The sequence below is a fragment of the Netta rufina genome (genome assembly GCF_964035555.1).
Source record: "Netta rufina genome assembly, chromosome: 13".
Classification (NCBI taxonomy): domain Eukaryota; kingdom Metazoa; phylum Chordata; class Aves; order Anseriformes; family Anatidae; genus Netta; species Netta rufina.
In genome coordinates, this window is record NC_140136.1 from 1,626,890 (window position 1) to 1,650,952 (window position 24,063).

The window sequence follows — 24,063 nt, forward strand, 5'->3', positions numbered from 1 at the left end:
TGTGCTGCAAGGGGGTGAGCCCCTCGTGCCACAGCGTGCACTGGGCATGCCGTGCCGGGCTGCACCACGCTGTGCTGGGCTACACGACGCCGTGCCAGGCTGCACCGTGCCATGCCGGGCTGCGCCACGCCGTGCCAGGCTGCACCACGCTGCCTGTGCCGCCGTGCACCTTGCTGGCCGTGCCGTGCCACACTGTGCCATGCTGTGCCGTGCCTCGCCACCCTGCTGCGGTGCTGCCCATGCCGAGCTGCACCGCGCTGGCCCCTCGCAGTGAGGAAGTGAAGCCGGCGCGAAGGGGAAGTTGTTGGAAAGTCAGACCGGAATGGCTGATAGGGAAGGCAGAGCTGGGCTTGGTCGCAGATGGTTCCTGTTGGGGAAGGACACGGGCGCAGCTGCCCGGCCTCCCCCCACCCGCCGCATTATCACTGCCCGGCAGCTGTTCACCTTCCCCCTCGCCATGGGACACGGCGCTGCTGCCACCCCGGCCCCGGCAGTCACATGAACGGCCCTCACGGCAGGGCAGGCACCGTTCGGGCAGGACGCCCCGCACCTCACCGCGCCGCACCGAGCACGACGGTGCTCAGCATCCTCTTCCCCGGTGCAGAGACTCGTGCCTGCACCAGGAGCGGGCTGGCTGTGCTGGGCACCGCTGATCCTGCACCCCTGGGATGCCCGGGGGTCCCCCCAAGCCCGACAGCCACCCCTCCAGCACCAGGGCACCGGGCAGGACCGGCCAAGGTAAGGCCGAGGCAGCGGTGGGAGCAGGGAGGCGGGGGGCTGTGGGCGACCCACGTGCACGTGGCGCGGTGCAGGTGACTTGTCCCGATGTCACACGCAGCCCTGGGGCCAGGCAGGTGCTGCCCGAGTGGTGCGTGGGGGTCCCCAGTGGGGTGTCCCCATGGGGCCGGTTGGAGCTGGCAATAGGGCAGGGGGTTGGGGCACAGCCGAGCTCGTAGCACCAGCAGGATGGGGCACGGGGACCCGTCCGCAGCCCGCTCTGCAATTAACCTTTCTGTAATGAGCAATCAGCCGCGATTAGGTTTTATTTGCAGGGCTTAAATCCCCTGTTTACCCAGTGCTTTCTTTCATTATTGGGTCAGCAGCTCACGTGTGGCTCGGGAGCACATTCCCACGCTCGCTCCCCGGCAGCAGCCAGACCCTGCCCGCAGCAGCTCCATCCCACCACGGTCAGGATGCGGCCCCGAGGGCTCCCCAGCTGCTTCTGCTGCTCCCTTGCAGCGTGACAGCATTGGGGCCAGCTCCGGGGGCTGGGACATCCCCATGCCTTGTGCTGGGCATCCCTCAGCACCCCGTGCAGGGACCCGGTGGGGCCGTGCCGGGCGCGGGAAGGAAAGCGGCGGCCGGCTGAGTCACCGGCGTTTGTCTGCCCCGAGCGAACAATGCTGGCCCTCTGCCGTGCTTCCCCTCACACACCCCTTCCCCCGGTGGCTGCGAGCCCTGCGGCACCATGCACCGGGCACAGCACCCTGCCCCGCTGCCCGGCCCTAATATCCACCGTGCCGGATGGGGATGCGGCCGGCTTGGGTTTGAGGACAGGGTTTGGGCAGCGTGGGGACCTCCCAGGTCCCCATCCCGGCTCCATCCCTTGGCAAAGGTGGCGTGGCCGGGGGTCAGGATGAAGCCCTCACTGCTGAGCCTGCACGCTGGGCTGGGGACAGGGACATGGGGTGCTCCCAAGCTCCTTCTCCTGGGTGCTGCATCACTGTGTGAGCACAGCAGGTGCCAGCGCTGCGCCCATCTGATGGGACACCAGCACCCGAGCTCCTATTTGAGGCAGAGACACCCAAAATGCTGAAGCCTGGGAGTGATCCCCTTGTGGGAGCAATGGGGACACCGGTCCCTACCCCGTGCCAGCACACAGCACCCCGCTGATGCCCCCAGCCCCACAGGGTGAGGGGAACCCCCCGATAACACGCGGGGCCAGCGGGCGCCGTTGACCGGAGGGGCGCAGCGAGCGGAGCCGTGCAGATTGCTGCGGGCTGGCGGAGGTGCCGGTTAGGTGCTTGGCAGGAGAAACGTTTATTTTGTTGGCCAAATATCTCGGCAAACTTCCTGATTTACTTGCAGCCAGCGAGGCAGCGATAGGGTTGGTGAGGCCGTTGCCTGCTCCTCGCTCCGGCTTCAGCGCGGAGAGCTGTTATCTCAGATGCACAGCGGGCAGGGAAGAGGTGGAGAAAGGGAAATGAAATACAACAGAGGTGGCACATTTTTTGCTCTTGATAACGAGCCCTGCTTTTAGCCTGGGAACTTGGAAACGATGCAGGTGGCCAGAGGCAGCCGCAACGTCCCCTGCTGCCACAGTGCATCTGGACCTTGTAACGAATCCCAGACCTCTGGGATGGCCCCGCCACGAGGCTGGGGCTCCCCATGGCACGGCGCGGCACGGCATGGCACGGCACAGCACCAACACCCTCCTGGTGCTGCTGTGCTGTCCTGGACAGAGCTGGAGCAGGGGCAGGCCGTGCTGGCCCAACTCCTGCTCGTTCCTATTGATTTTTGCAGGGACCCAAGGTGCTGGAAGAGCAGTGCAAACTAATTAAATTCCCACCGTTAAAGAGCACGGCGCAGGCAGCTGCAGCCCGTCAGGCGGGGAGCTCTGGCAGGCAGCCGGTACCTGCAGCTCAGCCAGGGGAGCAGGAGCTGCACAGAGCTGGAGATGGGAGGGCAGCCGTGGAGCTTCAGCAGGGCCAGGAGATGCTTTCAGCTCCCCGGGCCCCTCTGCTGCAGGGGGGTCTCGCAGGGAGCGCAGGGACCCCACAAGAAGGACGGGGCTCTCGGGGAGGCTCAGCTGGGGACGTCACCGGGACAGGGAGTGGAGGAGCTGAGGGATCCTGTGCTGTGCTCCCAGTGTGCTGCGTGTGCTGGGCACCTGCTGGGGTTCTGCTCAGCACCTCTGGCACCTTCCCTCAGGCCAAGAAGGGGACGTGCTGCTGGCTGAAAGCTGCTTACACCAGGGTGGCAGCGGTGTCTCCGTGCACCCCCAGGCACCAGGAGGCAAGGGGCACGAGACCATCTCCACTTAGGACAGTTTTCAGGCACCCCATGGCAAAGAAAAGCTGCGAACACGGCCCCAGCAGCCCCAAAACCTGGAATTTTAAAGCATCCAGAGAGACGGTGACATATCCCAAAGCCTCCCAGTGTCTAAGCCAGGACGGAGATTTTTTGGAGGCTGCGGTGCAGGGCGCGCCGGGATGATAAGCAGTAGGGCCCGGTTTCCCTTTGAAAGGGAAGCAGGAACGAATCTGTCAGCCAGGAAAACATGATTTTTTTTTCTTTTCATGTTCATGGAAGTTGTGCAGAAGCCGCAAAGCCCTCAGCTCACTCCCCACAGGCAGTGACAGGCAGGGGCTGCTCCCACCAGCCTTCATCCCAGCAGCAGCGAGGGCCGGGGCAGCAGCGGGGCGGGGGGCTGCGACGCCGGGAGCCCCCGCGAGCGGGCGCAGGGGGAAGCCAGGCACAAACGAAGCCCCTTTCTTAAGAAAAGCTGGCGAGAGGCGCTTCCTGAGCAGCAGATGTCCCCACGGCGGATGCAGCTGCGGCGGGCGATAGCCGGCGCGCGGGCGAGCTGTCTTCCCCGGCCGCTGGCTCCCCACCAGCCCCTTATCTCCCCCGCGCATTCCCTGCCAAATTGCCCTGCGGGGAAGGGGAGCACCAGCCTGGGCTCCAGCTGCAAGCAAAATGCCAAGGGGAGAGCGCTAGGGGCTGCAGGGGATGGATTTAGGAGCTGGGATTAAGGCCACCACCTCCGTGCACGCAGCCAGGGTGAGGGGCTCTGCATCACCAAGGGCTCACTTGGTGCTGCGCCGGGCTGGCAGCCCTGGCACGGCCAAAGCACCGCAGAGAGGCACCCGGGGATGCTCAGCTCCCTGTGAGGCTGCGTGTAGAGACGGAGAGACCCAGACGGGCAGCCAGACTCCTGGGGGTGACACAGGAAACCTGCGGCACGCCGGGGCTGAGCGCGGGCACGGCTCGGTGCCTTCGCCCCCAGATGAGCCCCGGCGCGGCGGAGCAGGTCTGCGCGGTGGCACGGGGATGACTCACGGCACGGCGAGGGGGAAGGTGCGAGAAACCAGCAGCGAGGGCTCTCTTACAAGGCTTGAGGCTTGGGAAGGGGGGACATCCTCCTCTGTGCACCCACAGCGGGCAGCACCTGCGAGCAGAAGCGGTGCCCTGCGGTGCCATCACCGCCCCAGGGGGCCACGGCACCTGGAGGGCAGCGCTGGTGGGCACAGGGCTGGTGCTCAGCAGCAGGAGATGCCATCTCCTCGCCACAAAGGGAGCACAAATTGACACAACACGTGCGCTTCATCCCCACGCCAGCCGGCTGCACGCAGGTCTTGGGCTGCTGTGGGACCCACGCGTGTCCGTGGGGTGCGTGGCAGCGGCGGGGAGGGCTCCGGAGTGGGCTAAGGGGCACGAAGGGGTTAAGGCGGGGAAGTTTGCTCACTCTCGGCAGTGATTTAAACCAGACAGAAAGGTTCTGTCATCCATCACGCTAACAGCCAGATCATTGTGTTTTAAAGTGTCTGTAATTGCAGCAATACAGAGACTGGGAGGAAGATAAAGGCTGGGAAGATGCAAATGCGGAGGGGAAAGCACCAGCCCCCAGCGCCAGCACCCAGCACCCGCTGCGAGGGGAACCCAGCCAGGGACAGGGCAGCCCTGCGCAGGGTTGGGGCTGGATCGGAGCACCTGGGGGTCACCTCGGTGCCCCCCTGCCCTCGCTGGGGACAGTGCAGCCCAGGGAGCACCCAAAAAAGTACACACACTGACCCAGGGATGAGCGCAACGCTTTTGGACATGCCGCAGGTTTCATCCCCAAAATATCGCATTTTTTTGAGCTGGCCTCGCCGCCAGCTCCATCGTCATCCCTGGTGTAGCACAAGGTGACACTTCCCTACCCATCTCCTGTCTGCTGGGCTCCAGGGATGGCACAGGACGGCAGGTGACAGCCTGCTGCAGGCGAGGAGGTGGCACGGGCACGGCCGCGGGTGCCCGGGTCTGTCCCGGCGGCCGAGGCCACGTGCGAGCGCGCCGGCAGGGCATTATTAACATTCAGACGAGGCCCGCCGAATAAAGCGAGCTAACACAAATGTTTATTTTCTCAGCGGTGAATTATGACTTCAATAGACCAAAATTACAGGCTGCGCGCGCGGAATAGAAACGAGGCAGACCCTGCCACCCAAACGCCGCCGGGGGGGACGCGGCAGGGTCCCCCCCCTGCCCACGGTGCCCCGTGCACGTCGTGGTGCCGCTGCCACCGGCTCGTCCCACCACGGGACTCAATAGCATCCTGCATCTACACCCAAAATGAACCAAAGCTGGCAAGGTTGCAGCTGGTACCTGCAGGTCGCTGGGTGCGGAGCCAGCGCTGGTCACCCTTGGGTTCTGGCTGGGCTTCACCCGCTGGACATTTACTGGTGGGTTTCAGCATGAATTTAGCAGCTTGCAGGGCGTGGGGCGCACATGCCCGACAGCATATTTGGCTGAGAGCGTGGCCACCCCAACAGCTCCCTCCTGAAATTGGGGTTCAGCCTCGGGAAGCGCTCTCGGGATGCCTGGGTGCTCCAAGAACTGGGGACGTGTGCGCCAGGGGGGGTTGCACCATGCACCACGTGCCCAAATTCACCCACGCCGTTGCATTTGCATGTGCCAGCCGGGGCTGCTGCTGCACGGCGTGCAGCTGTGCGCGGGGGCGGATGGTGCTGCGCCCGCGGGGCCTCGATGGTGGGGCCGTGGTGCTTCCAGTGAGGGGCTCCTGGGGCAACCCCAGCGCTCGGGGCAGGGAGATGCAGGGCAGGAGGAGGGCTCCATGCACGGCAGCAGGAGCTGAGAGAGGGTGACCCTGCCAGCACCTTGGGGTGGGATGAGGCACCATCCTGTGACCCGAGGTGATGCAGGTGGGAGCTTGGACACGCAGTGGTTGTTTACTGGCCATGCAGCATTATTTACTAGCCACACAGCGGCCATTTAGTGGCCACGCAATGGTCATTTGGCAATTGCACAACGGCCACGCAGCGACCATGCAACGTGCACGCCGTGCAGTGCCTGTGCCCTCTGCAGAGGTGGTGCCATGAGTGCCCCGGCAGTGGTGGTGCCCCAGTGGAGCCCCATTGCCCGGCAGGGCCCTGCCGTGGTCCCCAGCGCCCCGCGCCCCGGGGAGAGCAGCGGATGAGTAATGCAACAAGCACCCGGGCGCAGGGGCTCCTGGCGGCAACTCGCAGAGGGAAGGCAGCTGCCAAGCCGAGTAATTACGCAAAGAGGCAGGGCTTCAGCTCGCAGGGAAATTAGCAGGGCTTGCGCTAGCCAGCAACAACATCGTAGTAGGGTTTGGGGGGTGGGGAGGGACACTTTTAGTGCCCCCCCAGCCGGCACAGGGCACGCAGGATGGGTGCGCTGGGCACCCAGCGTGGGCAGGGGGCCACCTCCGTGGGTATCCCCGTGGTGCCGGTGCTGTGCGGCCACCCGGGGCAGCCTGGATGAGGCCGTGTGGGGTGGGGGGACCCCGAGGCCAGGCTGCGTGGGTTGCGGGGTGCCCGTGGGGCTCGCCCTACACAGATGTTGCAGCCACACGTGGGGCTGCTCCCACTGCAACCCCGGCCCGTGGGCATCCCCGGGGCAGCCGGGGACGGAAGCAAAGCGAGCACAGCCCCAGCCCCTCGCAGCCCCCCCAGTTCTTGGGGTGCCAGCCCCCTGCCAGCCCAAGCCCCACGCTGACACCTCCCAAACCCTGCAAACCCCCAGCCCCTTGTTGCCCCCAGAATCATTTACACCCCCCAACCCTCATCAAACCCCAAACCTTTTGCACCCCCAACCCTCATCAACCCCCCAACCTTTCCCACCCCCCAACCCTCGGCATCCCCCCAACCTTCCCCACCCCCCCGCAGCCCCCAACCCCCGCGCACCCCCCCCCACCCCCACCCCCACCACATCCCCGTGTCCCCGCGCAACCCCCTCTCCCTTGTCCCCCCTCCCTCCCCCTAACCCCGGCTCCCACCGCCCCCTCCCCGACCGCGCACCGGGGGCGCTCCCCCCCCCTTCTCCGGCGGCGGCGGCGGGGCGCCCCCTGCCGGGATCGGCTGCGGCTCGGTGTAAGGCGGCGGCGGGGGCGGGCGGCGCTCACTCCGGGGCGGGCGGGCGGCGGGGCGGCAGCGGGGGCTGCGGGCGGCCCGGCCCGGCACGGAGCTCGGCCGCGGGCGCCCCGGGGCCGGGGCGCGGCGCCGGGGGATGCGCAGGGGGTGAAGCGACCCCCGCGGCTCTCCCCCGGGCTTCTCCGCCCTCCCCCTTCCCGGCGGCGCCCCCCCTTCCTTCCCTTCCCTTCCCTTCCCCTCCCCTTCCATACCCACCCCTTGGTGTCCGTCCCCGGGGGGGGGCAGCGCCCCGACCCCCCGGGCTGGCGGCCCCCGGCGGCGGTGGCGAGGGGCGGCGGGCAGGTGCCGGGGGCGGCAGCCGCCGCCGAGGGGCCGCGCTCCGGTTCTGCCGGCCTTAACGGGGCCGGGGCCGTCGCCGCCGCCGGGGGCCGCCGCCGGTTCTGCCCGCACCGCTCGGCTCTGCCTCGGGACTTAGCGCACGCCGCCGCCGCGCCTCAGCACGGTAAGGGCCGGGCACGGGGCGCCGGGGGCGCGGGGAGAGGAGAGCGGGGGGCTGCCGGTGGTGTTAGGGGGCTGCCGGTACCCGGGGGATGCTGCTGGTACTCGGGGATGCTGCTGGTATTCGGGGGTGCTGCCGGTACCGGGAGGTGCTGCCGGTGCGCGGGGGACCGGGATGCTGTCGGTACCCGGGGGTGCTGTCGGTGTCGGGGCGCTGCCGCCGCCTGCAGAAAGCCCCCGGTGCGCAGCGCTCGGGGGATGCTGCCGGTGCCCCGGGGGTGCTGCTGGTACCCGGGGAACGCTCCCGGAGCCCGGGGGTGCTGCCGGTGCCCGGGGAACGCTCCCGGTGCGCAGCGGTCGGGGACGGGGACGGTGCCGGGGAGGCTCCCGGTGCCCCAGCCCGCTCCGGTCCCTGGCAGGGCAGCGGGGCCCGGCCCGGTTCCCCCTCCCCGGAGGCGACAGCAGCCGGGGCGAGGGCGCACCGGAGCCTCCAGCCGTGCCCGGGGGCGCTCCCCGGGGGCAGGGGGCGGGCGGGGGGCGAGGGTCGGCGTTGCCCCGCTGCGAGCTGCCCCCGGGGGTCCGGGGGGAACGGGGAGGCTGCAGCTCGCCCGCCGCGCCCAGGGCTCCCCCCGCGCTGCCCCCGTTCGGCTGCTCACGGGCACCTTTTGCTGGATTTTTCTTTTTTTATTATTATTATTTTTTTATTATTTTTTTTTCCCGTTAGCCGAGAAAAACTTTGCAACTTCCCTTCGGTGCCGGAGAGCTGCCGCCGCTGCTGCCGGGTTTCATTTTGTTTTTTTAATTCGGGGTCACGTGCGCCTTGACAGTGCCTTTGGATCTAAGCGATGGTCTCGTCTCTCGCTTAGAAAGGAGCTCCGGAGCTCTTCCCTCTGTTGTTTTCTCTCTGTTCAGGAACAAAGAGATTTTTCTGCCTTTAATTAAAAGGAATATTAATCCCGCGCTCCTTTGTCGAGCGCCTCGAAGACGCTCTGCAGCCGTTCGCCTGCTCGGCACCTCGGCGGGGTGAGCTCTGCTGCGTTGCACGGAGGCAGCCGGGGCACGGAGATGCTGGGGATCCATCCCGAAAGCGCACAGCGAGTGCAGAGCAGCAGCCGGGCAGGATGCTGAGGGCCCCGGCGCCCACCGCCCCGCGCTGGTGCTCGGGTGAGGAGCTGCTCGTGGCCCCGCGGAGCCCTGAGGCGCACGGAGAAGTTTAGGGGCTTGCTTTTGGGGAGCCTTGGGAAGGAGACCGGAGATGTGCTGGGCTGTGTGCGGCTTTTTCCCCTCCTGCAGCCTCCCGGCAGGCCCAGCTGTATGGGAGACGCGTGGCTGCGGGCGTTGGGGTGTAGGGAGGAAAAGCCTGGGGGGCGCGGGCAGCAGGGGCCGTGCTCCCGTGGTGCTGGGTGCTGGCGCGGGGCTGGCCGCTTGTTTTGGGTGCGGTAGCAGCCAGGCCTCGCGTGGATGCAGGATTTGCCTCTTACAGCGAGGACTTGCAGGGTGAAGGATGCAAAAACGCTCTGGTGTTGTGTAGGTTCCGTGGGTTCGGAGGGTCGAGCAAGCTCCAGGCTCTGCCTGTTTCTGTGGCACGCGTGGGAAGGGGGCTCGGGGCTGCGCTGGCAGCTCGGGGACCCCGCGGCGTGGCTGGGGTGGGCTGCGTGCGCCCGTCCTGGGTTTGCCGTGGAAATGGGCTCTCGGCTCCGCTCGCTGCATGCAGGCAGCTCAAATCCCCCTCGGGCTCTCGGGGTGGTGCGGCTCCCTGCCTGCAGCCGTGCAGCCTCCCTGCGCCCCGGGGAAGAGGTGCGGGGTGCTGTGAGACCCCCAGGGGTGAGAGGCACCCCGTAAACCATTAAACATCTCCTAACGGGTTCAGGGCATTGCTGGCGAGCTGGACCCGGAGCACAGGGATACTGGCGAGGTGTAAGCGTGTGCTGGCAGCGGGATGTGTGCTCCTGTCCCCACGGCACAAGGGACACCAACCACAGCCACCAGCACTGGTTCTGCCCCCGGCTGTGCTGGCACCGTCGCGGGGTGCGCAGCATTCGGGCAGATCAGGGCCTGATCCTGCAGCCGGGCTGGGAAGGAGCAGGGAGCTCGGTGCAAAGACGGGGTGAAATGGGGCGACCCGAAGTGGGGGCACTCAGTGGGGGCTTTGTGATGGACTGGGCAGGGCAAGGCCAGGCTGGGGCACAGAGGTGAGAGCCCACCGGGTGCCGAGCTGGCGTTAGTGCCCCTGCCCGGCTCTGGGCTTATTTTTAGATTTCCTGAAGCTTGTTTTCTGCCTTCCCTCCCCGCTCGCTCAGCCTCCCCAGAGGCAACCCCACCTTGACAAGCCCACAGCTTTCCTTCGGAAGATGCTGACCAATGTTTCCAGAAAGCATCCGAAGGATTTCCTGTTTATTTTTCAAAATTCTCATTAATATTTTTTTTATTATTTTTTTTTTGTCTCCTGCGTTATTGCATTAAATCTCGCACGGGCAAAATTGCCTTGAAATGGAGCCTGTGGTTAAAAAGAGACAAAGAGTCAGCGACGCAGCAGCCCGGAGGCTGTGGGGATGCACCGCTGGATTCGGCACCCCCTCGGAGCCGTCACCGTCCTGGCGCCTCCAGGGCAGGATCTGGCCCGGCGTCCCCCGGGAGCCGGCGGTGCCTCGGCGTTCCCACGCTGCAGGGACCTGCACGGAGCTCCCCGCCAGCTTTCGGAGAGGGACTGCTTCCCTTCCCAACTGCTCCGTGCCTCTGAAGTGCCCCCAGCCCCCTTGCTGCTCGTGCCACTTGTCCCTGCTCGAGGCCACCTCCGGACACAAGTGTCCCTGTGCATACGTGGCTGCAAAAATGTCATGGAGCGTTTCAGCCCGGGGCTCTGCCTGTTTGAGGAGCGCGTGGCTCTGCAGCTTGTGCAGGAGCCTGGTTTTGGGGTGCCTCTCCTGCAGCTCGTCACCAGATCGGTCGCCCTTTCGGCACGGACGCCGTGGCCTGGTGGCCTCATGGCACGCCGCTCGCTGCTGCAAGGAGGATGTGTGCGCAGAGCAGGGCAGCCCCGAGCCTCGCGCCGCCCTGTGTGCCCACGCAAAGCCTGGTGCTCAAGCCCTCTGTTTGCTCGCCGTGTTTGGAGAGCATATTTAATTTCCAGGTGCGCGGGACAGCTGGGGAGCAGCGAGGGCGTGTGCGTGCCCACCTCCTCCCGCGCCCACGAGCTGCTGGTGGGACGGGGCAGGCACAAAGCTCATGGTCGTGGATCCATCCTGTGCTCCCCCAGCACCTGGGGAGCGAGTCCCACACTCAGAAAGATGTAGAGGGGACGTGGGGACCCCACTCGTGGCTTTTCTCCCTCATGCTGCCCGGTGGTGTTGTCCCACGCCGCCGTCGGCTCTTGCGCCCCGGCGCTCGGTCCCGAGACGGTTTTACAGGCAAGGCTGAACTGCACAAAATGTTCGACTTGTAAAATATGTAGCGTGAGAAAATAGCCTTTTCTGCTCTCCTCCTCGCCGCCGCGGCTCCCCCTGCCCCATCTGCTTGCTTGGAAAGCTTCCCGCAGCCGGGGAAAGAGGGAGGGGGGGGGGGGGTGCGAGGCCGGCGCAGCTGACGGCACGAGGGTCACCCGGCGATCGCTGCCGGGACGGCCGGGCTGCAGGATGGTGCTCGCCCCGTGGGCATCGTGGGGACACCCAGGGTGTGTTTGGTCCACGATGCGCGGGCAGTGAGTCCTCTGCAAGTGGCCGTGTGGCTCCGGGGGCTGCTGTCCCCCGGGGATGCGCCGTGGGGACGGCACCGGGAGAGGTGGCCGGGCTGTGCCGCGGTCCCGGAGCGATGCAGGCACCTCTGGTGGGGTTCCCAAAATGGGGGGCGTCACGGGGAGGGCAACGGGAAATACCCCTGTGAGGCGCCCGGCCGGGGGGCGGGGAGGGAGCCGAAATCCCCGGAGCTGGCGACGAGCCATTGTTTTCACCAGCCACCTTAATCCATCATTATCTGGGCATATTTCGGATCCTTGCCAAGAGCAAGGTGGGAAGGGGGGGGGGGGGGGCTGTAAGCATGCTTTCCCTATTCCCCTGCCATCCTTTTTGCTGCCTGTGTGTAATTAACAGAGTAATTAAAAACAGGATGAGTTAATTGGTATTCATTTATGTGGCAGATGTTTTTAATTGAGATACGAAACAATTTACCTGTTTACATAAACAATAGCAAATGAAGGCTTGTAAAACAGAGAGGGCTTTTTTTTTTTTCCTTTTTTTTTTCTTCTTTTTTTTTTTTGAGGAAAATCAGAATAACCTCCCTCTCCCTCCCTCTCCCTCTACCCTGGCTCCAGCTGACCGGCAGCTGATGGCTGTGGCCCTGGGGGGGCTGCAGGTCCCCGGGGGGCTCCTCAGGGCAGCGGGCAGGGCTCCGGGGTCCCTGAATCCCCGGGGAGCACGGGCACCTCTGCGGTGCCCACCCAGCCAGGGGCTGCAGGGAAAGGGAAGGAAATTGGGATGTGCCAAAGGGAAACCCACCGTGCTCCCCGCGTGGGGTGGCTGAAAGTGTCCCAGGTTAGGGCACGGCTCAGGGCACCCATGGGTGAGGGCTGCCCAAATCCACCGGCTGCGTGGCGTGGTGCATGGCGTGGATTTTGGGGGAGCAGGGAGTGTGCTGCCCGTGGTGTGAGCATCTCTGAGAGCAGGGGATGCCCGAGCACCATGGGGTGCCCGCAGTGCCGGGTGCGTCTGTGTGCTGCCCGGCTTCCTGGCGGCGGTGGCTCTGCAGCCACAGCTCCCCGTTTGCAGGGCGCCTGCAAGTGCCTCGCCGGGCCTGGAGCTGCCAGAGGCCAGGTTTCGTTTACATCTTCTGCAGAGGCTTTAATTAATTTGATTTCCTTTTAAAAGGCTTCATTTGTGCTGACTGGTGCTGGGGCTTGCATCGCTTCCCCGCTTCCCCCCCCCCACCCTCAACTCCTCCCGCACCCTGCAGCCCGGCTCCCCAAAATGTGCTGCTTCAGGGAAACCTCAGAAAGTTGTCAGAGCGAGGAGGAGACACCGGTGCCACCTGTGTGGGGTGGTGGGAGCCGTGGGGGGTCCCCGTTTCCTCCTGCACCCCTCGGCTCTGCCTGGATCCAGCCCTTGGCAGAGCAGCCTTCCCTCAGCCGGGCACCGCCAGCACCTCGCCGTGGGGTTCCCCATGGGTCCAGCGCCCCAGCCCCCACTGCTGCTCCTTCTCCACCCCGTCACCTCTTTGCAAAGCCCCCTGGGGACATGGGACACCCCAGCCGTGGCTGTGTGATAGGCCTGGGGGTGCGCAGCATCCTTCTGGCACACCACCATCCTGTTTCCCTTCCCTTCATGCGCAATTTGGGGTGAGCCACGTCCTCCCCGACCGTGTTCCTGACATCGTCACCATGTCCCAGGGGTGGGGACCTTTCCCCACGCTGGGGCTGTCCCCAGGAGCCGACAGCAGGGTGCTGGGGAGGGTTTGTCCCGTGCGCCATGGCCTCGGGCGTACGGCTCCGGCTGCTCCTTGGGGTGCCCACGCTGGGATTTGGGGCATGGGCACCCCCACAACACCCCCGTTCTCTGCTCCAGGAAGGCACCGGGGTGGCTGGCGCTGCGTGCGCCCACCCTGGGGTGCTGGATGGAGCTCGGGGGCGCCGGCGCCCTGTGGTTTTCCCCCACCCGTGCCCGGCTCGCACACGTGGGAGTGCGGCCGCCCGGCTGCCGGCGCGGAGCGCTGCCCTAACGCGGTCCAGATGGAGCGGCTCCGGCCCTCGCGATCTTATCGGGGAGTTGTTCTTGGCCCCCGTGGCACCAGCAGCTGAGCAGCAGGAATGCTTTCCTTTGTTTGGGAGGCAGCCTGGCTTCGGGGAGACGTCGCCTCCAGCATCTGGATTTCATTTGTGGCCATTTGGAGAGCATGAAGGATGCTGTTCTTTTAATTCCCTTTTAACCCCTTCCTCGATGGCAGAGCCTCGCTGGGAGGCTCGCAGGCAGCCGGAGCTTTCCGACAGCCTCTGCTGCACCGGGATGGCTCCGTGCCCACGGGAGCAGAGCGGGCACTGCCTTTGGGTGCCACGCAGCCACCCTAGTGCTAGCATGTCCCTGTCCTTGTCCCCAGCCACCCCAAGGCCTGGCTAAAGGGTTCAGAGAGCAAGGGGCACAGCAGGGGGATTTGCACCCCCAGGCTTGGGAAGCTGGCTGGCGCACGTGGTGCCCTGCTTTGGCACCCGCAGGGGTGGCAGTGGTCACGGTTGTGGCCGTGTGGCACCAGTGGGCACCATCCCCAGCCAGCACGTGGGGGGTTAAGGCCTCCGGTGTGACAAATCGGGGTCGGGGGGTGCGTGGGGTTCGGCATCTGATTCCCACCGGGAGGCAGGGCGGGGTACGGCCCCGCTCCGGCCAGCGGAGGAGAAAATACTAATCCTTTTATTTTTATATTATTACTTATTCATCTGGGCTGCACAGGCCTAATGGAAACCAGATGTAGGAAAACAGACACAGCCCCGAGCGGCTGGGACAAATTACCCCAAAGAAAAAGAAAAAAGAAAAAAAAAAAAAAGGGAAAAAAAAAAAAAAAAGGATTCCAGTGGAGTTTGAGCGGTGCCGGGGAATTGGTGCCACGCTCGGAGGCGCTGCCAGAGGGGGCAGAGCCTGGCCACGGGTTGGCGACCGCCTGCCACCGACGGGGAGGGAAGGACGGACAGAGGGACACGTGGCAGGACAGCAGGACACGGCCAGGCTGCTTTCACCGGTGCTTCAGAGCCTCACAGGAGCTTCGTGGGGCTGGAGGCAAAAGCTGGGGTTTCCAGGGTGGTTTGGCGAAGCGAGGGGCAGCGCCCTGCTGCTGGCACGTGTGACGCCGCGGGGACGGTGCCACCGGGGCGCACGGGTGTCCCAGCAGCCTGGCTCTGTTTGCTTTGGGCTTTTCTGGGCTTCGGCACCGAGAAATCCGGCACTTCGGGGGCTGCCTCCTGCTCCTGTGCCCGCGCGGTGGTGTTTGGATTGCAAACGCAGCAGGAAAAACTTATGGCTTCAAGAGATGGAGGAGGAAAAAAAAAAAAAAAAAAAAGTGAGAGAGAGAGAAATAACACACCCAGACGCAGTTTCCCCTGGTGTTTGTTCAGCTTCGTGGAGACTTTCCTCCTGATGGGAAGCTGCGGAGCAGCCGTGCCGGCGCCAGGATGAGCGGATTTGTGCTTTTTCCCCCAAGCCCAGGCAGAGCCAGGCCCCTCTGCTGCAGCCCCTTGGAGCCGGATCCGTGCCGGGAGCGTGGGGCAGGTGCCGTGGCACAGGGTCCCCAGGGTGCCACCTCCTCACCTTCTCCTCCAGCTGGATGAGCCCCTGGCCTCAGTGCCGTGCCCCTGCTTGGGGGGACGCTGGCCAAGGGGAAGGATGCCCGGATCCGTGCTTTGCCAAGGGGCAGAGGGTGATGTCCAGGGGTGCTGAGCCGAGAAGGGTTTGGCTGTGCCCTGTTGCATGCTTTATGGATGAAGGGACTGGCTGTGCTCACACCCACCTCGTGGTGGGCTCGTGGGGGCCACGTGGACGGCAGCCCCCCGGCCGTGCCAGGGCTCCCCCCCATCTCCATGCATCCTGGGGACACTCAGCAGGGGCTGGGCTTGGCAGCATGAGGGCACCCGTGGGATGTGGGCTGCAGGCCGACCTCTCCTTGTCGCCCTTTTTGGCCTCGGGGCCGGATCCTGCTCTGCTGGTTGGCACAAAACCCGTGCTCTGCGTCCCTTCTGGTGCTGGAGCCTCGTGAGCCTGCGGACACATCTCCATGCGGGCAGCCAGAGCTGGTTCCAGTCCGAAGCACTGGACCCACCACCTCTCGTGCCTCCCCCACGCCGGGGCTGTCCCTGGGGCTGTTACACCTGACGTAAAGCTGCAGAGCCACACAACGGGCCCAGGAGGTGGGAGGGAGGCTGCAGGTCGGGGTGCGAGCCAGGCACCTCGCGGCATCGTTCCCAAACCCCCAGCATCTTCCAACAAGTCCCTTCTGTCCTGCCTGCAGGAGCCGTTCCCGAACCCCGTGGCAAGGAAAAGCAGAGGTGTTTTTCAAAGCATCCCGTTTATTTTGGCAGAGCCCGCAAACAAACTGCTGCTCCGTGGCAGAGGTGCTGTTTAGCCTTGGGGTTTCTCCTGTGGCTGGAGAAGGGAGAAGGGGGCGCAGAAAGGCAAAGCCCAGCACGCAGTGCCAGGGTGGCCCTGCACACCAGCCAAGGACACTCACGCGGTGCCAGGGATGCCGTGGGACCGCGGTGGTGACCTCCAGCCCTCCTGGCTCCCCGCTCCTCCCCACGTGGCATCAGCTGCAGGATGAGCCCTGCTAGCATCTTGCTTGGGACGAGGCCCCGGTTTTATTTAGCCCGGACCACGTGCTCTCGCCGGGCTCGATTAATCTCCCGACAGTTGCAGCGGATTAGGCGTGCGCGTTAGATGAGCGGGTAGCAGCCGTGCCTGGTGGCGAGCCCGCTGCGTGCAGCGGGGACCCTGGCCAGGATGGTGACAGACCTGTGCAGCTGGCGTGCTCGTGGCCACCTGGCACAGCACGGCATGGCATGGCACAGCATGGCACAGCAGCCTCTGGGCTGTGGGTGACACAGGGAGCAGCATCGTGTGCCACCCGTCGTGCACCCAGGATTTGCTGCCCGTGCGCAATCCCTGCCCGGCGCCACGATGCCCGCAATCGCCCTGGGGCTGGCGAGGTGCTAGCGGGCAGCCTGGGCACGGGATCCCCGAGGTAGCTGCTGGCAGGCGGGTGGCTTTGCAGGGATGGCAGCTGTGATAATGCTGTGATAATGTGCCCAGGCTGTGCTGTGTGCAAGGTGTGGAGCTCACGTGGCACAGGGCAGTGCCTACAGAGCCGTGCCCTGTCCCTTCTCCAGTGCCACACATCCGTGGAGGATTCAGGGCACCGTCCCCACCACCCCACAGCGACACAGGGCACCGGGCACCATCCCCGCTTGTCCCTGCGCTCCCACTCCACCTGGGGACCGGCGACACCCGAGGTCCCCGAGGCCTTGACCCGCCGGGTAGGGGCTGTCCCCCGCGGCGCTGCCCCGCTCACCGCGCGCGCCCTGTCCCCGCAGATCCCGCGGCGAAGCGGGCCGCCACCATGCCCGACTCGCCGGCCGACGTCAAGACGCAGCCCAGGTCCACGCCGCCCAGCATGCCGCCACCGCCGCCGGCTGTCACGCAGGGAGCCACGCGCCACCCCTCCTTCACGCCCAGCACCAGTGAGTACGGGGACGGGGAGGGGACGGCGGGCAGGGGGGCTGCCCGGCTCCCTCGGCCACGCGCTGCCTTCGGGATCCGTCGCGACCTCGTTGCGCTGCGCGGTGCTGGCCGTGCCGTGGGGTGGTGATCCTTGTTGGTGTGCTGGAGAAGGGATTTGGGCTGCGTGTGGGCTCTGCCTGTCCCCAGCGAGGTGCTTGGGGACAGGGACACCCTGGTTTCCTGATGCGTGGTCACCAAACGGGAGCACGGAGCAGCTGGAGGAGGCTGCAGGGCTCGGAGCTGGGCACGGCCACGTGGGTGCGTGTGGCACCGGGCGGTGCGGGGCAGTGTCACGGCTGGCTGTGGTGGTGGGGACCTGCTGGCTGTGCCCAGGTGACAGAGTGGTGGCATCAAGGTGCTCTGTAGGGACTGCAGCTCTCTGCACGCTGGCTGCCGCGGCCCTGCTGCACTCCCAAGCAGATGTTCTCTAATTAGAAATCGGATTGTGCTCTCTGCGCTCTGATGGGTTTTGCTTTTTAATCCGAGCCCTGCAGCGGATGCAGGGCTCTGGGATCCGTGTGCGGGGCTGGTGCGGGCGTCCCCATCCCGCCGGTGTGGGGACCGCGTGGGCAGCCTGCTGCCAGCCCCACCAGGGCTCGGGACGGAGTTTCGGTTGTTCTTGGTCTCGAGGAATTTCCACAAGCTGCCCCTCCAGCTGGGGCTGGGCAGGGACTGTACGAGGAGGGGGGCATCCTCGGAGCCTTTCCGTGGGCTGCGTGGGGTCGATGGACCCGGTTCCATCCCCGGTATGTCGGGCTCCACGCGGCTTCGCCTGCAGGACGAGCGGGCCGTGCCCAACGGGACCCCCGGCCGAGAGCTGCCGCCTCTGCTCTCTCATCATAGCGTGTTTTATTTTGCTTGCAGATCGAGACGCTGGCCCTCCGACGTTTCTGCCTCGCGGCCGTTTTCATGGTTGCTTGAAATGGTCGATGGTCTGTCTTTGTAAGTAAAATGAAACGTACGCTCTAATGAGAGACCCGAGACGCAGCCTGAGCCCCCCTGGCCGGTGCCCCGGGCAGGGCTCTGCCCCCCCAGCCCCTCTCCTTGCCCCGTCCCAAGGATGCAAACCCCGTCCCCGGCCCGGCCGAGGGACACGTGCGGCGTCTAACTTAGTCACCACCTGTCGTGGGAATAAAAGCAGTTGTGGCCGGGGGTTATTTTCGGCACCTCTTTAGCGGGCGGCTGGGACCGGCCGGCCGGAGAGCGAGGGGGGAGCCTGTGGAAGCAGCCAGGGCAGGCAGGGCTGCAGCACCCCGCAGCACCAGTACCAAAAGGTCAGGGCGATGGTGGGAGCAGCACGGTGCGTGCCCGGGTGCTGGCGGAGGGGTTCGAGGCTGTTCTGCACAGGGGGGGACGGGCTGCAGGGTGCTGTCACCCGTGCTGCCCACGGAGAGGTCGCTGTGCCGAGGGCTGGCACGGGAAGGGGGTGCGCCCTGCTGTGCGCCGGGGTCCTGCCCACCCCCTGGCGCTGGGTGCTGTGGGCAGCATCCAGGTGAAGGCTCCTGGATGGGCAGCGTGGGGAGCGCACAGCTTCTGGCAGCTCGTGGCTGCCGGGATGGCAAGGAGCAGGATCAGGCCCTCATCACAACCCATCCACCACCCCTGCGTCTGCCCCAGGGGCGCAGCAGCACCCCCGGGCACCCCAGGCCGTGGGAGGACGCTGGTTTCTCGGTGCCTAGCAGGATGCTCGGGTCCCCCCAGCCCAGCGCCATCCCCGCAGCGCCGTTCTCACCTCCCCTCCTCTCCGCTCGCAGTGATGAACGGCAGCAGCCACTCACCCACCGCCATCAACGGGGCCCCATCCACCCCAAACGGCTTCAGCAACGGGCCGGCCACCTCCTCCACCGCCTCCCTCTCCACCCACCAGCTCCCACCGGCCTGCGGTGCCCGCCAGCTCAGCAAGCTCAAGCGCTTCCTCACCACCCTGCAGCAGTTTGGCAACGACATCTCGCCCGAGATCGGGGAGCGGGTGCGCACCCTCGTCCTGGGGCTCGTGGTACGTTCGCCGGGCGCGGGGAACAGTTTTGGGGAACCCCTGGGGCTGGCGGGTGATGCTCCAGCCGTGTCGCCGAGCGGGGGGCTCCTGGTTTTTAATTTGGGGATGGAGGTGATGCTAAATGGGGAAGAGGAGCCTCTTGGCGCTGGGTTGACTTAAATTCGGGAAAAACGGGGGCGTCTTGCAGGGTCTGCATGGTTCCCAGGGTGGGAGATGGATGGAGGGGATGCCACCAGCGTGGTTGTGGTGTGGGGCTGGGTCCCCAATGTTGGCACCACCAGCAAACCCTGCGGGGTTTTCCCAGAGCCGGTGGGGAGCAGAGCAAGGGAGCAGCACCAGGGGGCACAGGGTGGGCTGGGGGCTGCGTGCGGCCGGCGCTGAGCCCGGGCTGTCCCCGCAGAACTCCACGCTCACCATCGAGGAGTTCCACGCCAAGCTCCAGGAGGCCACCAACTTCCCACTGCGGCCCTTCGTCATCCCCTTCCTGAAGGTGGGTGCCCTGCACGGCCCCGGGGCGCATAAATCCCCCCCCCCACGGGCAGTCCCGTCAGGCCGAGGCGCTCGTGGAGCTGTTTGCAATAACGCACGGGGTTAGGCCCATCTGGAAACCATTTGCAATTCATTAAAAATCTCCCCCCCCCCCCTTTTTTTTTTTTTTTCTTTAATTTTCCTTCTGATTTCGTGCTGACTCTGCACTGCCACCCTGCTCCGGAGGGATTCGCTGACTGCTGGCAGTCCTGGCACCACGGGCACGGGTGGCAGATGTTTGAGCCTGGCATCGCTCACCCCTCGTTAGCAGAGGAGTAAAAAAAAAAACGTTCCCCCAGCCACCTTTGCAGCCCTTGCAGCAGGAAGCCACCCCGCAGGGAAGGCAGAACCGAGCAGGGCTGATCAGGGGGGGCACGGAGCCCCCCACCCCCTCGCCAGAGGGTGTCCCCGAGGCCAGCAGCACTCCCCGTGCCGCCGGCCGCCCCGGCACCCTGCTCCAGCTGCTTCCACCTTGGGCTCCAGCTGCTTCTCATTACCCTAAGTGCAAGCAGCCGGGCGCGGCGTGCTTCCCAGACTCAGGGGCTTTTTTGGTTTTCGGGGTCGTTCCCTCAGCCGGGGAAGGGGCGGGAGCTGCAGCGTGCCTCTCCTCCCCGAGCGCTAACGCGTCCAACAGATGGGGCCTTGGCTGCCGATCAGCTGCCTAAAGAGAAAAGCAGAGCTGGCAGCAGCAGGGCCCGGGCAGAAATGTGTTTCTGCTGCTTCAGGGACAGCTCTGGGGGGAGCGCACGGGTGCGTGGGCAGCTCACGGCACCCTGGTGCCCCGTGGGTGCCAGGAGGGTTGGGGGTGGCCCCGGTGCCGAGCGCGCACCCCAAAGGGCTCCCCAGAGCTGGGGGCTCAGGTCCCCAAAGTGAGAACTGGAGGGATGGGGAGATCGAGGGTGGCTGGGGTGGATGATTTTTGGGGAGCGTGGCTGTGCCGTGGTGGGCTCTGGACTCCTGCTCCCCTCGCAGGCCAACCTGCCGCTGCTGCAGCGCGAGCTGCTGCACTGCGCCCGCATGGCCAAGCAGAGCCCGGCGCAGTACCTGGCGCAGCACGAGCAGCTGCTGCTGGACGCCAACGCCTCCTCTCCCATCGACTCCTCCGAGCTGCTCCTGGAGGTCAGCGAGAGCGGCAAGAGGAGGACACCAGACAGGTGAGGGCGCACGGGGCGCCGCTTTTCGGGGCGCACCCCCCGGCACGGGGCGCTGGACGCGGGAACGGGCACCCGGGCGCGGAGCTGCGCACGGATGCTCGGAGACCCCGCGGGGACCGACCTCTTCTGCACCCCCCCCTCCCTCCCAGGACCAAAGAGAACGGTTTGGACCGCGACCCCCTGCACCCCGAGCACCTCAGCAAGCGGCCGTGCACCATGAGCCCCGCGCAGCGCTACAGCCCCAGCAACGGGCTGAGCCACGCGCCCAACGGGCTGCCCCCCCCCGCCGCCCCCCTGCCCCAGCACTACCGCCTCGAGGACATGGCCATGGCGCACCACTACCGCGACGCCTACCGCCACGCCGACCCCCGGGAGCTCCGCGAGCGCCCGCGGCCCGCCGGTGAGCTCAGCACCCCCCGAGCCCCCTGGTTTGGGGAGGTGGGGGACACGGCGTGGGGTTGGGGGCGATGCCGGGGTGACCCCCCCTCATCCTGCGCTCGTCTTGCAGCGGTGCACGGGGCGCGCCAGGAGGAGGTGATCGACCACCGGCTCACCGACAGGGAGTGGGCGGAGGAGTGGAAGCACCTCAACAACGTACGTAGAGCCCCCAGCCTGCCCCCCCAAATTGCTGCATGCACGGGGCAGCCGTGCTGTGCCCGCCCCGCTTTGCTCCCCGCTCCCACCGTGTCCCCCTGTGGTTTTCCTCCCAAGCATCCTCCGCTCCCACAGCCCCCAGCACCACCCTGCACGGCCCGGATTTCCCCCCAGCGCCCAGCACTGTGTCCCCCAGCCCCTCCGTTGCCCCCCCCACAGCTGCTGAACTGCATCATGGACATGGTGGAGAAGACGCGCCGATCGCTGACGGTGCTGCGGCGGTGCCAGGAGGCCGACCGCGAGGAGCTCAACCACTGGATCCGGCGCTACAGCGACGCCGAGGACATGAAAAAAGGCAGCCCCCCCTCCGCCCGCCCCCACAACAGCTCCTCCAGCTCCGAGGCACCCCAGTTAGGTATTGACCCGGGGGGGCTGCAGCCCGGCCCCGGCCCCTCTCCGGGGTGCCCGTGCCGTTCCCCTGGGACCGGCTCGGCCGGCGGGTCGGGTCACGGGGGGGGGGGGGGTTGCCTTTTGCTAACGGCGTTGTCATCTCCCCCCTGGCTCCTTCGCAGACGCTCACCGGGACTTCGCACCGCGGCCCCTCTCCGGTTACATGCCCGAGGAGATCTGGAGGAAGGCTGGTGAGTGTGGCCCCGCCAGCGTGCCCAGCCGGCAGCGTCCCCGCTGCGTCCCCTCCCCGTGCCCGCGGGGCCGGAGGGGGCTGGGAGCCCCCCAGGGTCCCTGCACGCCCCGTGCCACGCTCGCCCGCCTTCCTTCCAGAAGAAGCTGTGAACGAGGTGAAGCGTCAGGCCATGTCCGAGCTGCAGAAGGCCGTGTCGGACGCCGAGCGCAAAGCCCACGAGCTGATCACGACGGAGCGAGCCAAGATGGAGCGAGCCCTGGCCGAGGCCAAGCGCCAGGCTTCGGAGGACGCCCTGACCGTCATCAATCAGCAGGAGGACTCGAGCGAGGTGGGGCTGGCGGGCACGAGGCCGGGGGGGGGGACGGGGTGGGTGTTGGGGACCTGCTCAGCAGCACCGGGGTGGCTGCGGCACCGCTGGTGGGGATGGGATGGGGAGCGTGGTCTGGCATGGGGTGTGCGTGGTCTGGGATGAGGACGCATGGTCCAAGATAAGAAATATAAAGTCAGGGATGTGGCACATGGTCCAGGATGTGACACAAAATCCGGGATGAGGTGCACGGTCCGGGATGGGTTATGTGGTTTGGGATGTGGTGCATGGACAGGGTTTGGGTGCGGGGTTTGGGACATGGTGCACGGTCCAGGATGGGGTGTGTGGTTTGGGATGTGGTGCATGGACTGGGATGGGACACATGGTCCAGGATGGGTCGCACAGTCCAGGAATAAGTATGTGGTTTGGGCTGTGGTGCAGGGACTGGGTTTGGGTACATATTTAGGGCTGTGGCGCACGGTCCGGGATGGGGTATGTGGCTTGGGATGCGGTGCGCAGCCTGGGTACGTGGTTAGAGCTGTGGCTAACGGTCCGGGGTGCAGCACCCAGCCCAGGAATGGGGCTCTGCACGCCCCAGCACTGAGGTTGGCCCCCCGCTGTCCCCGCAGAGCTGCTGGAACTGCGGGCGCAAAGCCAGCGAGACCTGCAGCGGCTGCAACACCGCCCGCTACTGCGGCTCCTTCTGCCAGCACAAGGATTGGGAGAAGCACCACCACGTCTGCGGGCAGACTCTGCAGGGGCTGCCGGCCCCCGCCACCGCCCCCACACTGCCGGGGGGCTCGGCGCAGCCCGAGGGGGTGCCCCCCATGGCCAGCAGCCCCAGCGAGACGGGCTCGGGGGCCGCGTCCCGCGCCGGCACGCCGGCCACCCCGGCCCCGTTGGAGAGCGCGTCCCGCTGAGCCGCCCCCCCCCTCCCCACTGCCGCCACCGCCGCGGCGCGCCAAAAGAACCAGACTGCACTCGATGCAATTTCCTCAGCTACCTGACTCGTGTGACCTCCAAAACGACCTCTCTATCTCTCACAAATAATCCTCACGGATCCTCAAACCGGGCTTTAAGTGGAGTTTAAGGCAAACGCCGGTTCTTCTCTGTTCTCTCTTCGGTCTTTTGTTTTGGCTCTTTTTTTTTTTTTTTTTTTTTTTGGTTGGTTTTCTAGCGTTTGGGGGATTGCTGTTCGTTGCTACCGGGTGTTTTTGTTTTTTTTTTTTTTAATATATATATTTTTATATTTTTATTTTTCTCCTCCTTTCTGGATGAGGGATTTGCCGCAGGCTGGCCGCGCCATGCGGCGCTGCCCAGGAGCTCGCTCGCAGGAGGAAGGAAACTTCTTTTCTTCGTCTCTCTTTCTCTTTTTCTTTTTTTTTTTTCCTCTTTTTTTTTTTTTTTGTAAAAAAAAAAAAATAAAGAAAATAAAAATGAAAACGTCGGACTCTTTGGCTTTAAGTAAGATATTGTAAAAAAAAAAAAAAAAAAGGAAAAAAAAAAAGAAAAATCAAAAAAAAACAAAACAGACACCGCCAAGTCAAGCGGCGTGCCAGAAGCTCACCTGTAAACTACCTTGCTAGCTAGCCAAGAACAGACCAGACTCACCTCTGCTCCAAAGGAAATCCAAAAACGAGAAAGATCCAAACGTCTCTCCACTGCCAAAGTTCGTTTCGTTCTGTTGTCGCTTGCTCCGACGCTTCCCGTCCTCGCTGGCCGGGGGGAGCCCGGCGCGCCTGGGGGTTGGACGAGTTTCTATCCTAAAATAAAGCAAAAAAAGAATTTTTTTTGTTTTGGAAATAAACAGAGGAGCGCTCCCCAAGTGGCATGGGGGGCACGGGCAGGAGCCCCCGGGTTTCCCTACCTCTGCCCGCCGCCGGAGGAGAGGAACGAGGAGCGCGAGGGACGAATTCTGCTGCTCTCCCAGCGCCCGTGCGCCGACACCCCGGGGTTTTTGTCCTTTTTATCCGCTCCCCGCGTTGGATT

General features: G+C 65.3%; 1 protein-coding gene across 3 annotated transcripts; it reads left to right on the forward strand.

Annotated features, from left to right (window-relative positions):
• Positions 1-548: 548 nt before the first annotated feature.
• CBFA2T3 (CBFA2/RUNX1 partner transcriptional co-repressor 3) lies at positions 549-23,396 on the forward strand. 3 transcript variants are annotated; one of them, XM_084294677.1, is made up of 12 exons: positions 549-738; positions 16,666-16,812; positions 17,717-17,794; positions 18,607-18,848; positions 19,249-19,338; positions 20,349-20,530; positions 20,680-20,930; positions 21,039-21,124; positions 21,344-21,539; positions 21,697-21,765; positions 21,905-22,095; positions 22,704-23,396. In XM_084294677.1, the coding sequence occupies exons 1-12, from the start codon at positions 669-671 to the stop codon at positions 22,992-22,994; spliced, it is 1,893 nt and encodes a 630-aa protein (XP_084150803.1). In that variant the 5' UTR covers positions 549-668; the 3' UTR covers positions 22,995-23,396. The 3 variants fall into 3 exon arrangements, with proteins under 3 accessions (XP_084150803.1, XP_084150804.1, XP_084150805.1); XM_084294678.1 differs by having other exon boundaries at positions 21,908-22,095; XM_084294679.1 differs by lacking the exon at positions 549-738 and adding an exon at positions 7,423-7,614.
• The last annotated feature ends 667 nt before the right edge of the window (positions 23,397-24,063 follow it).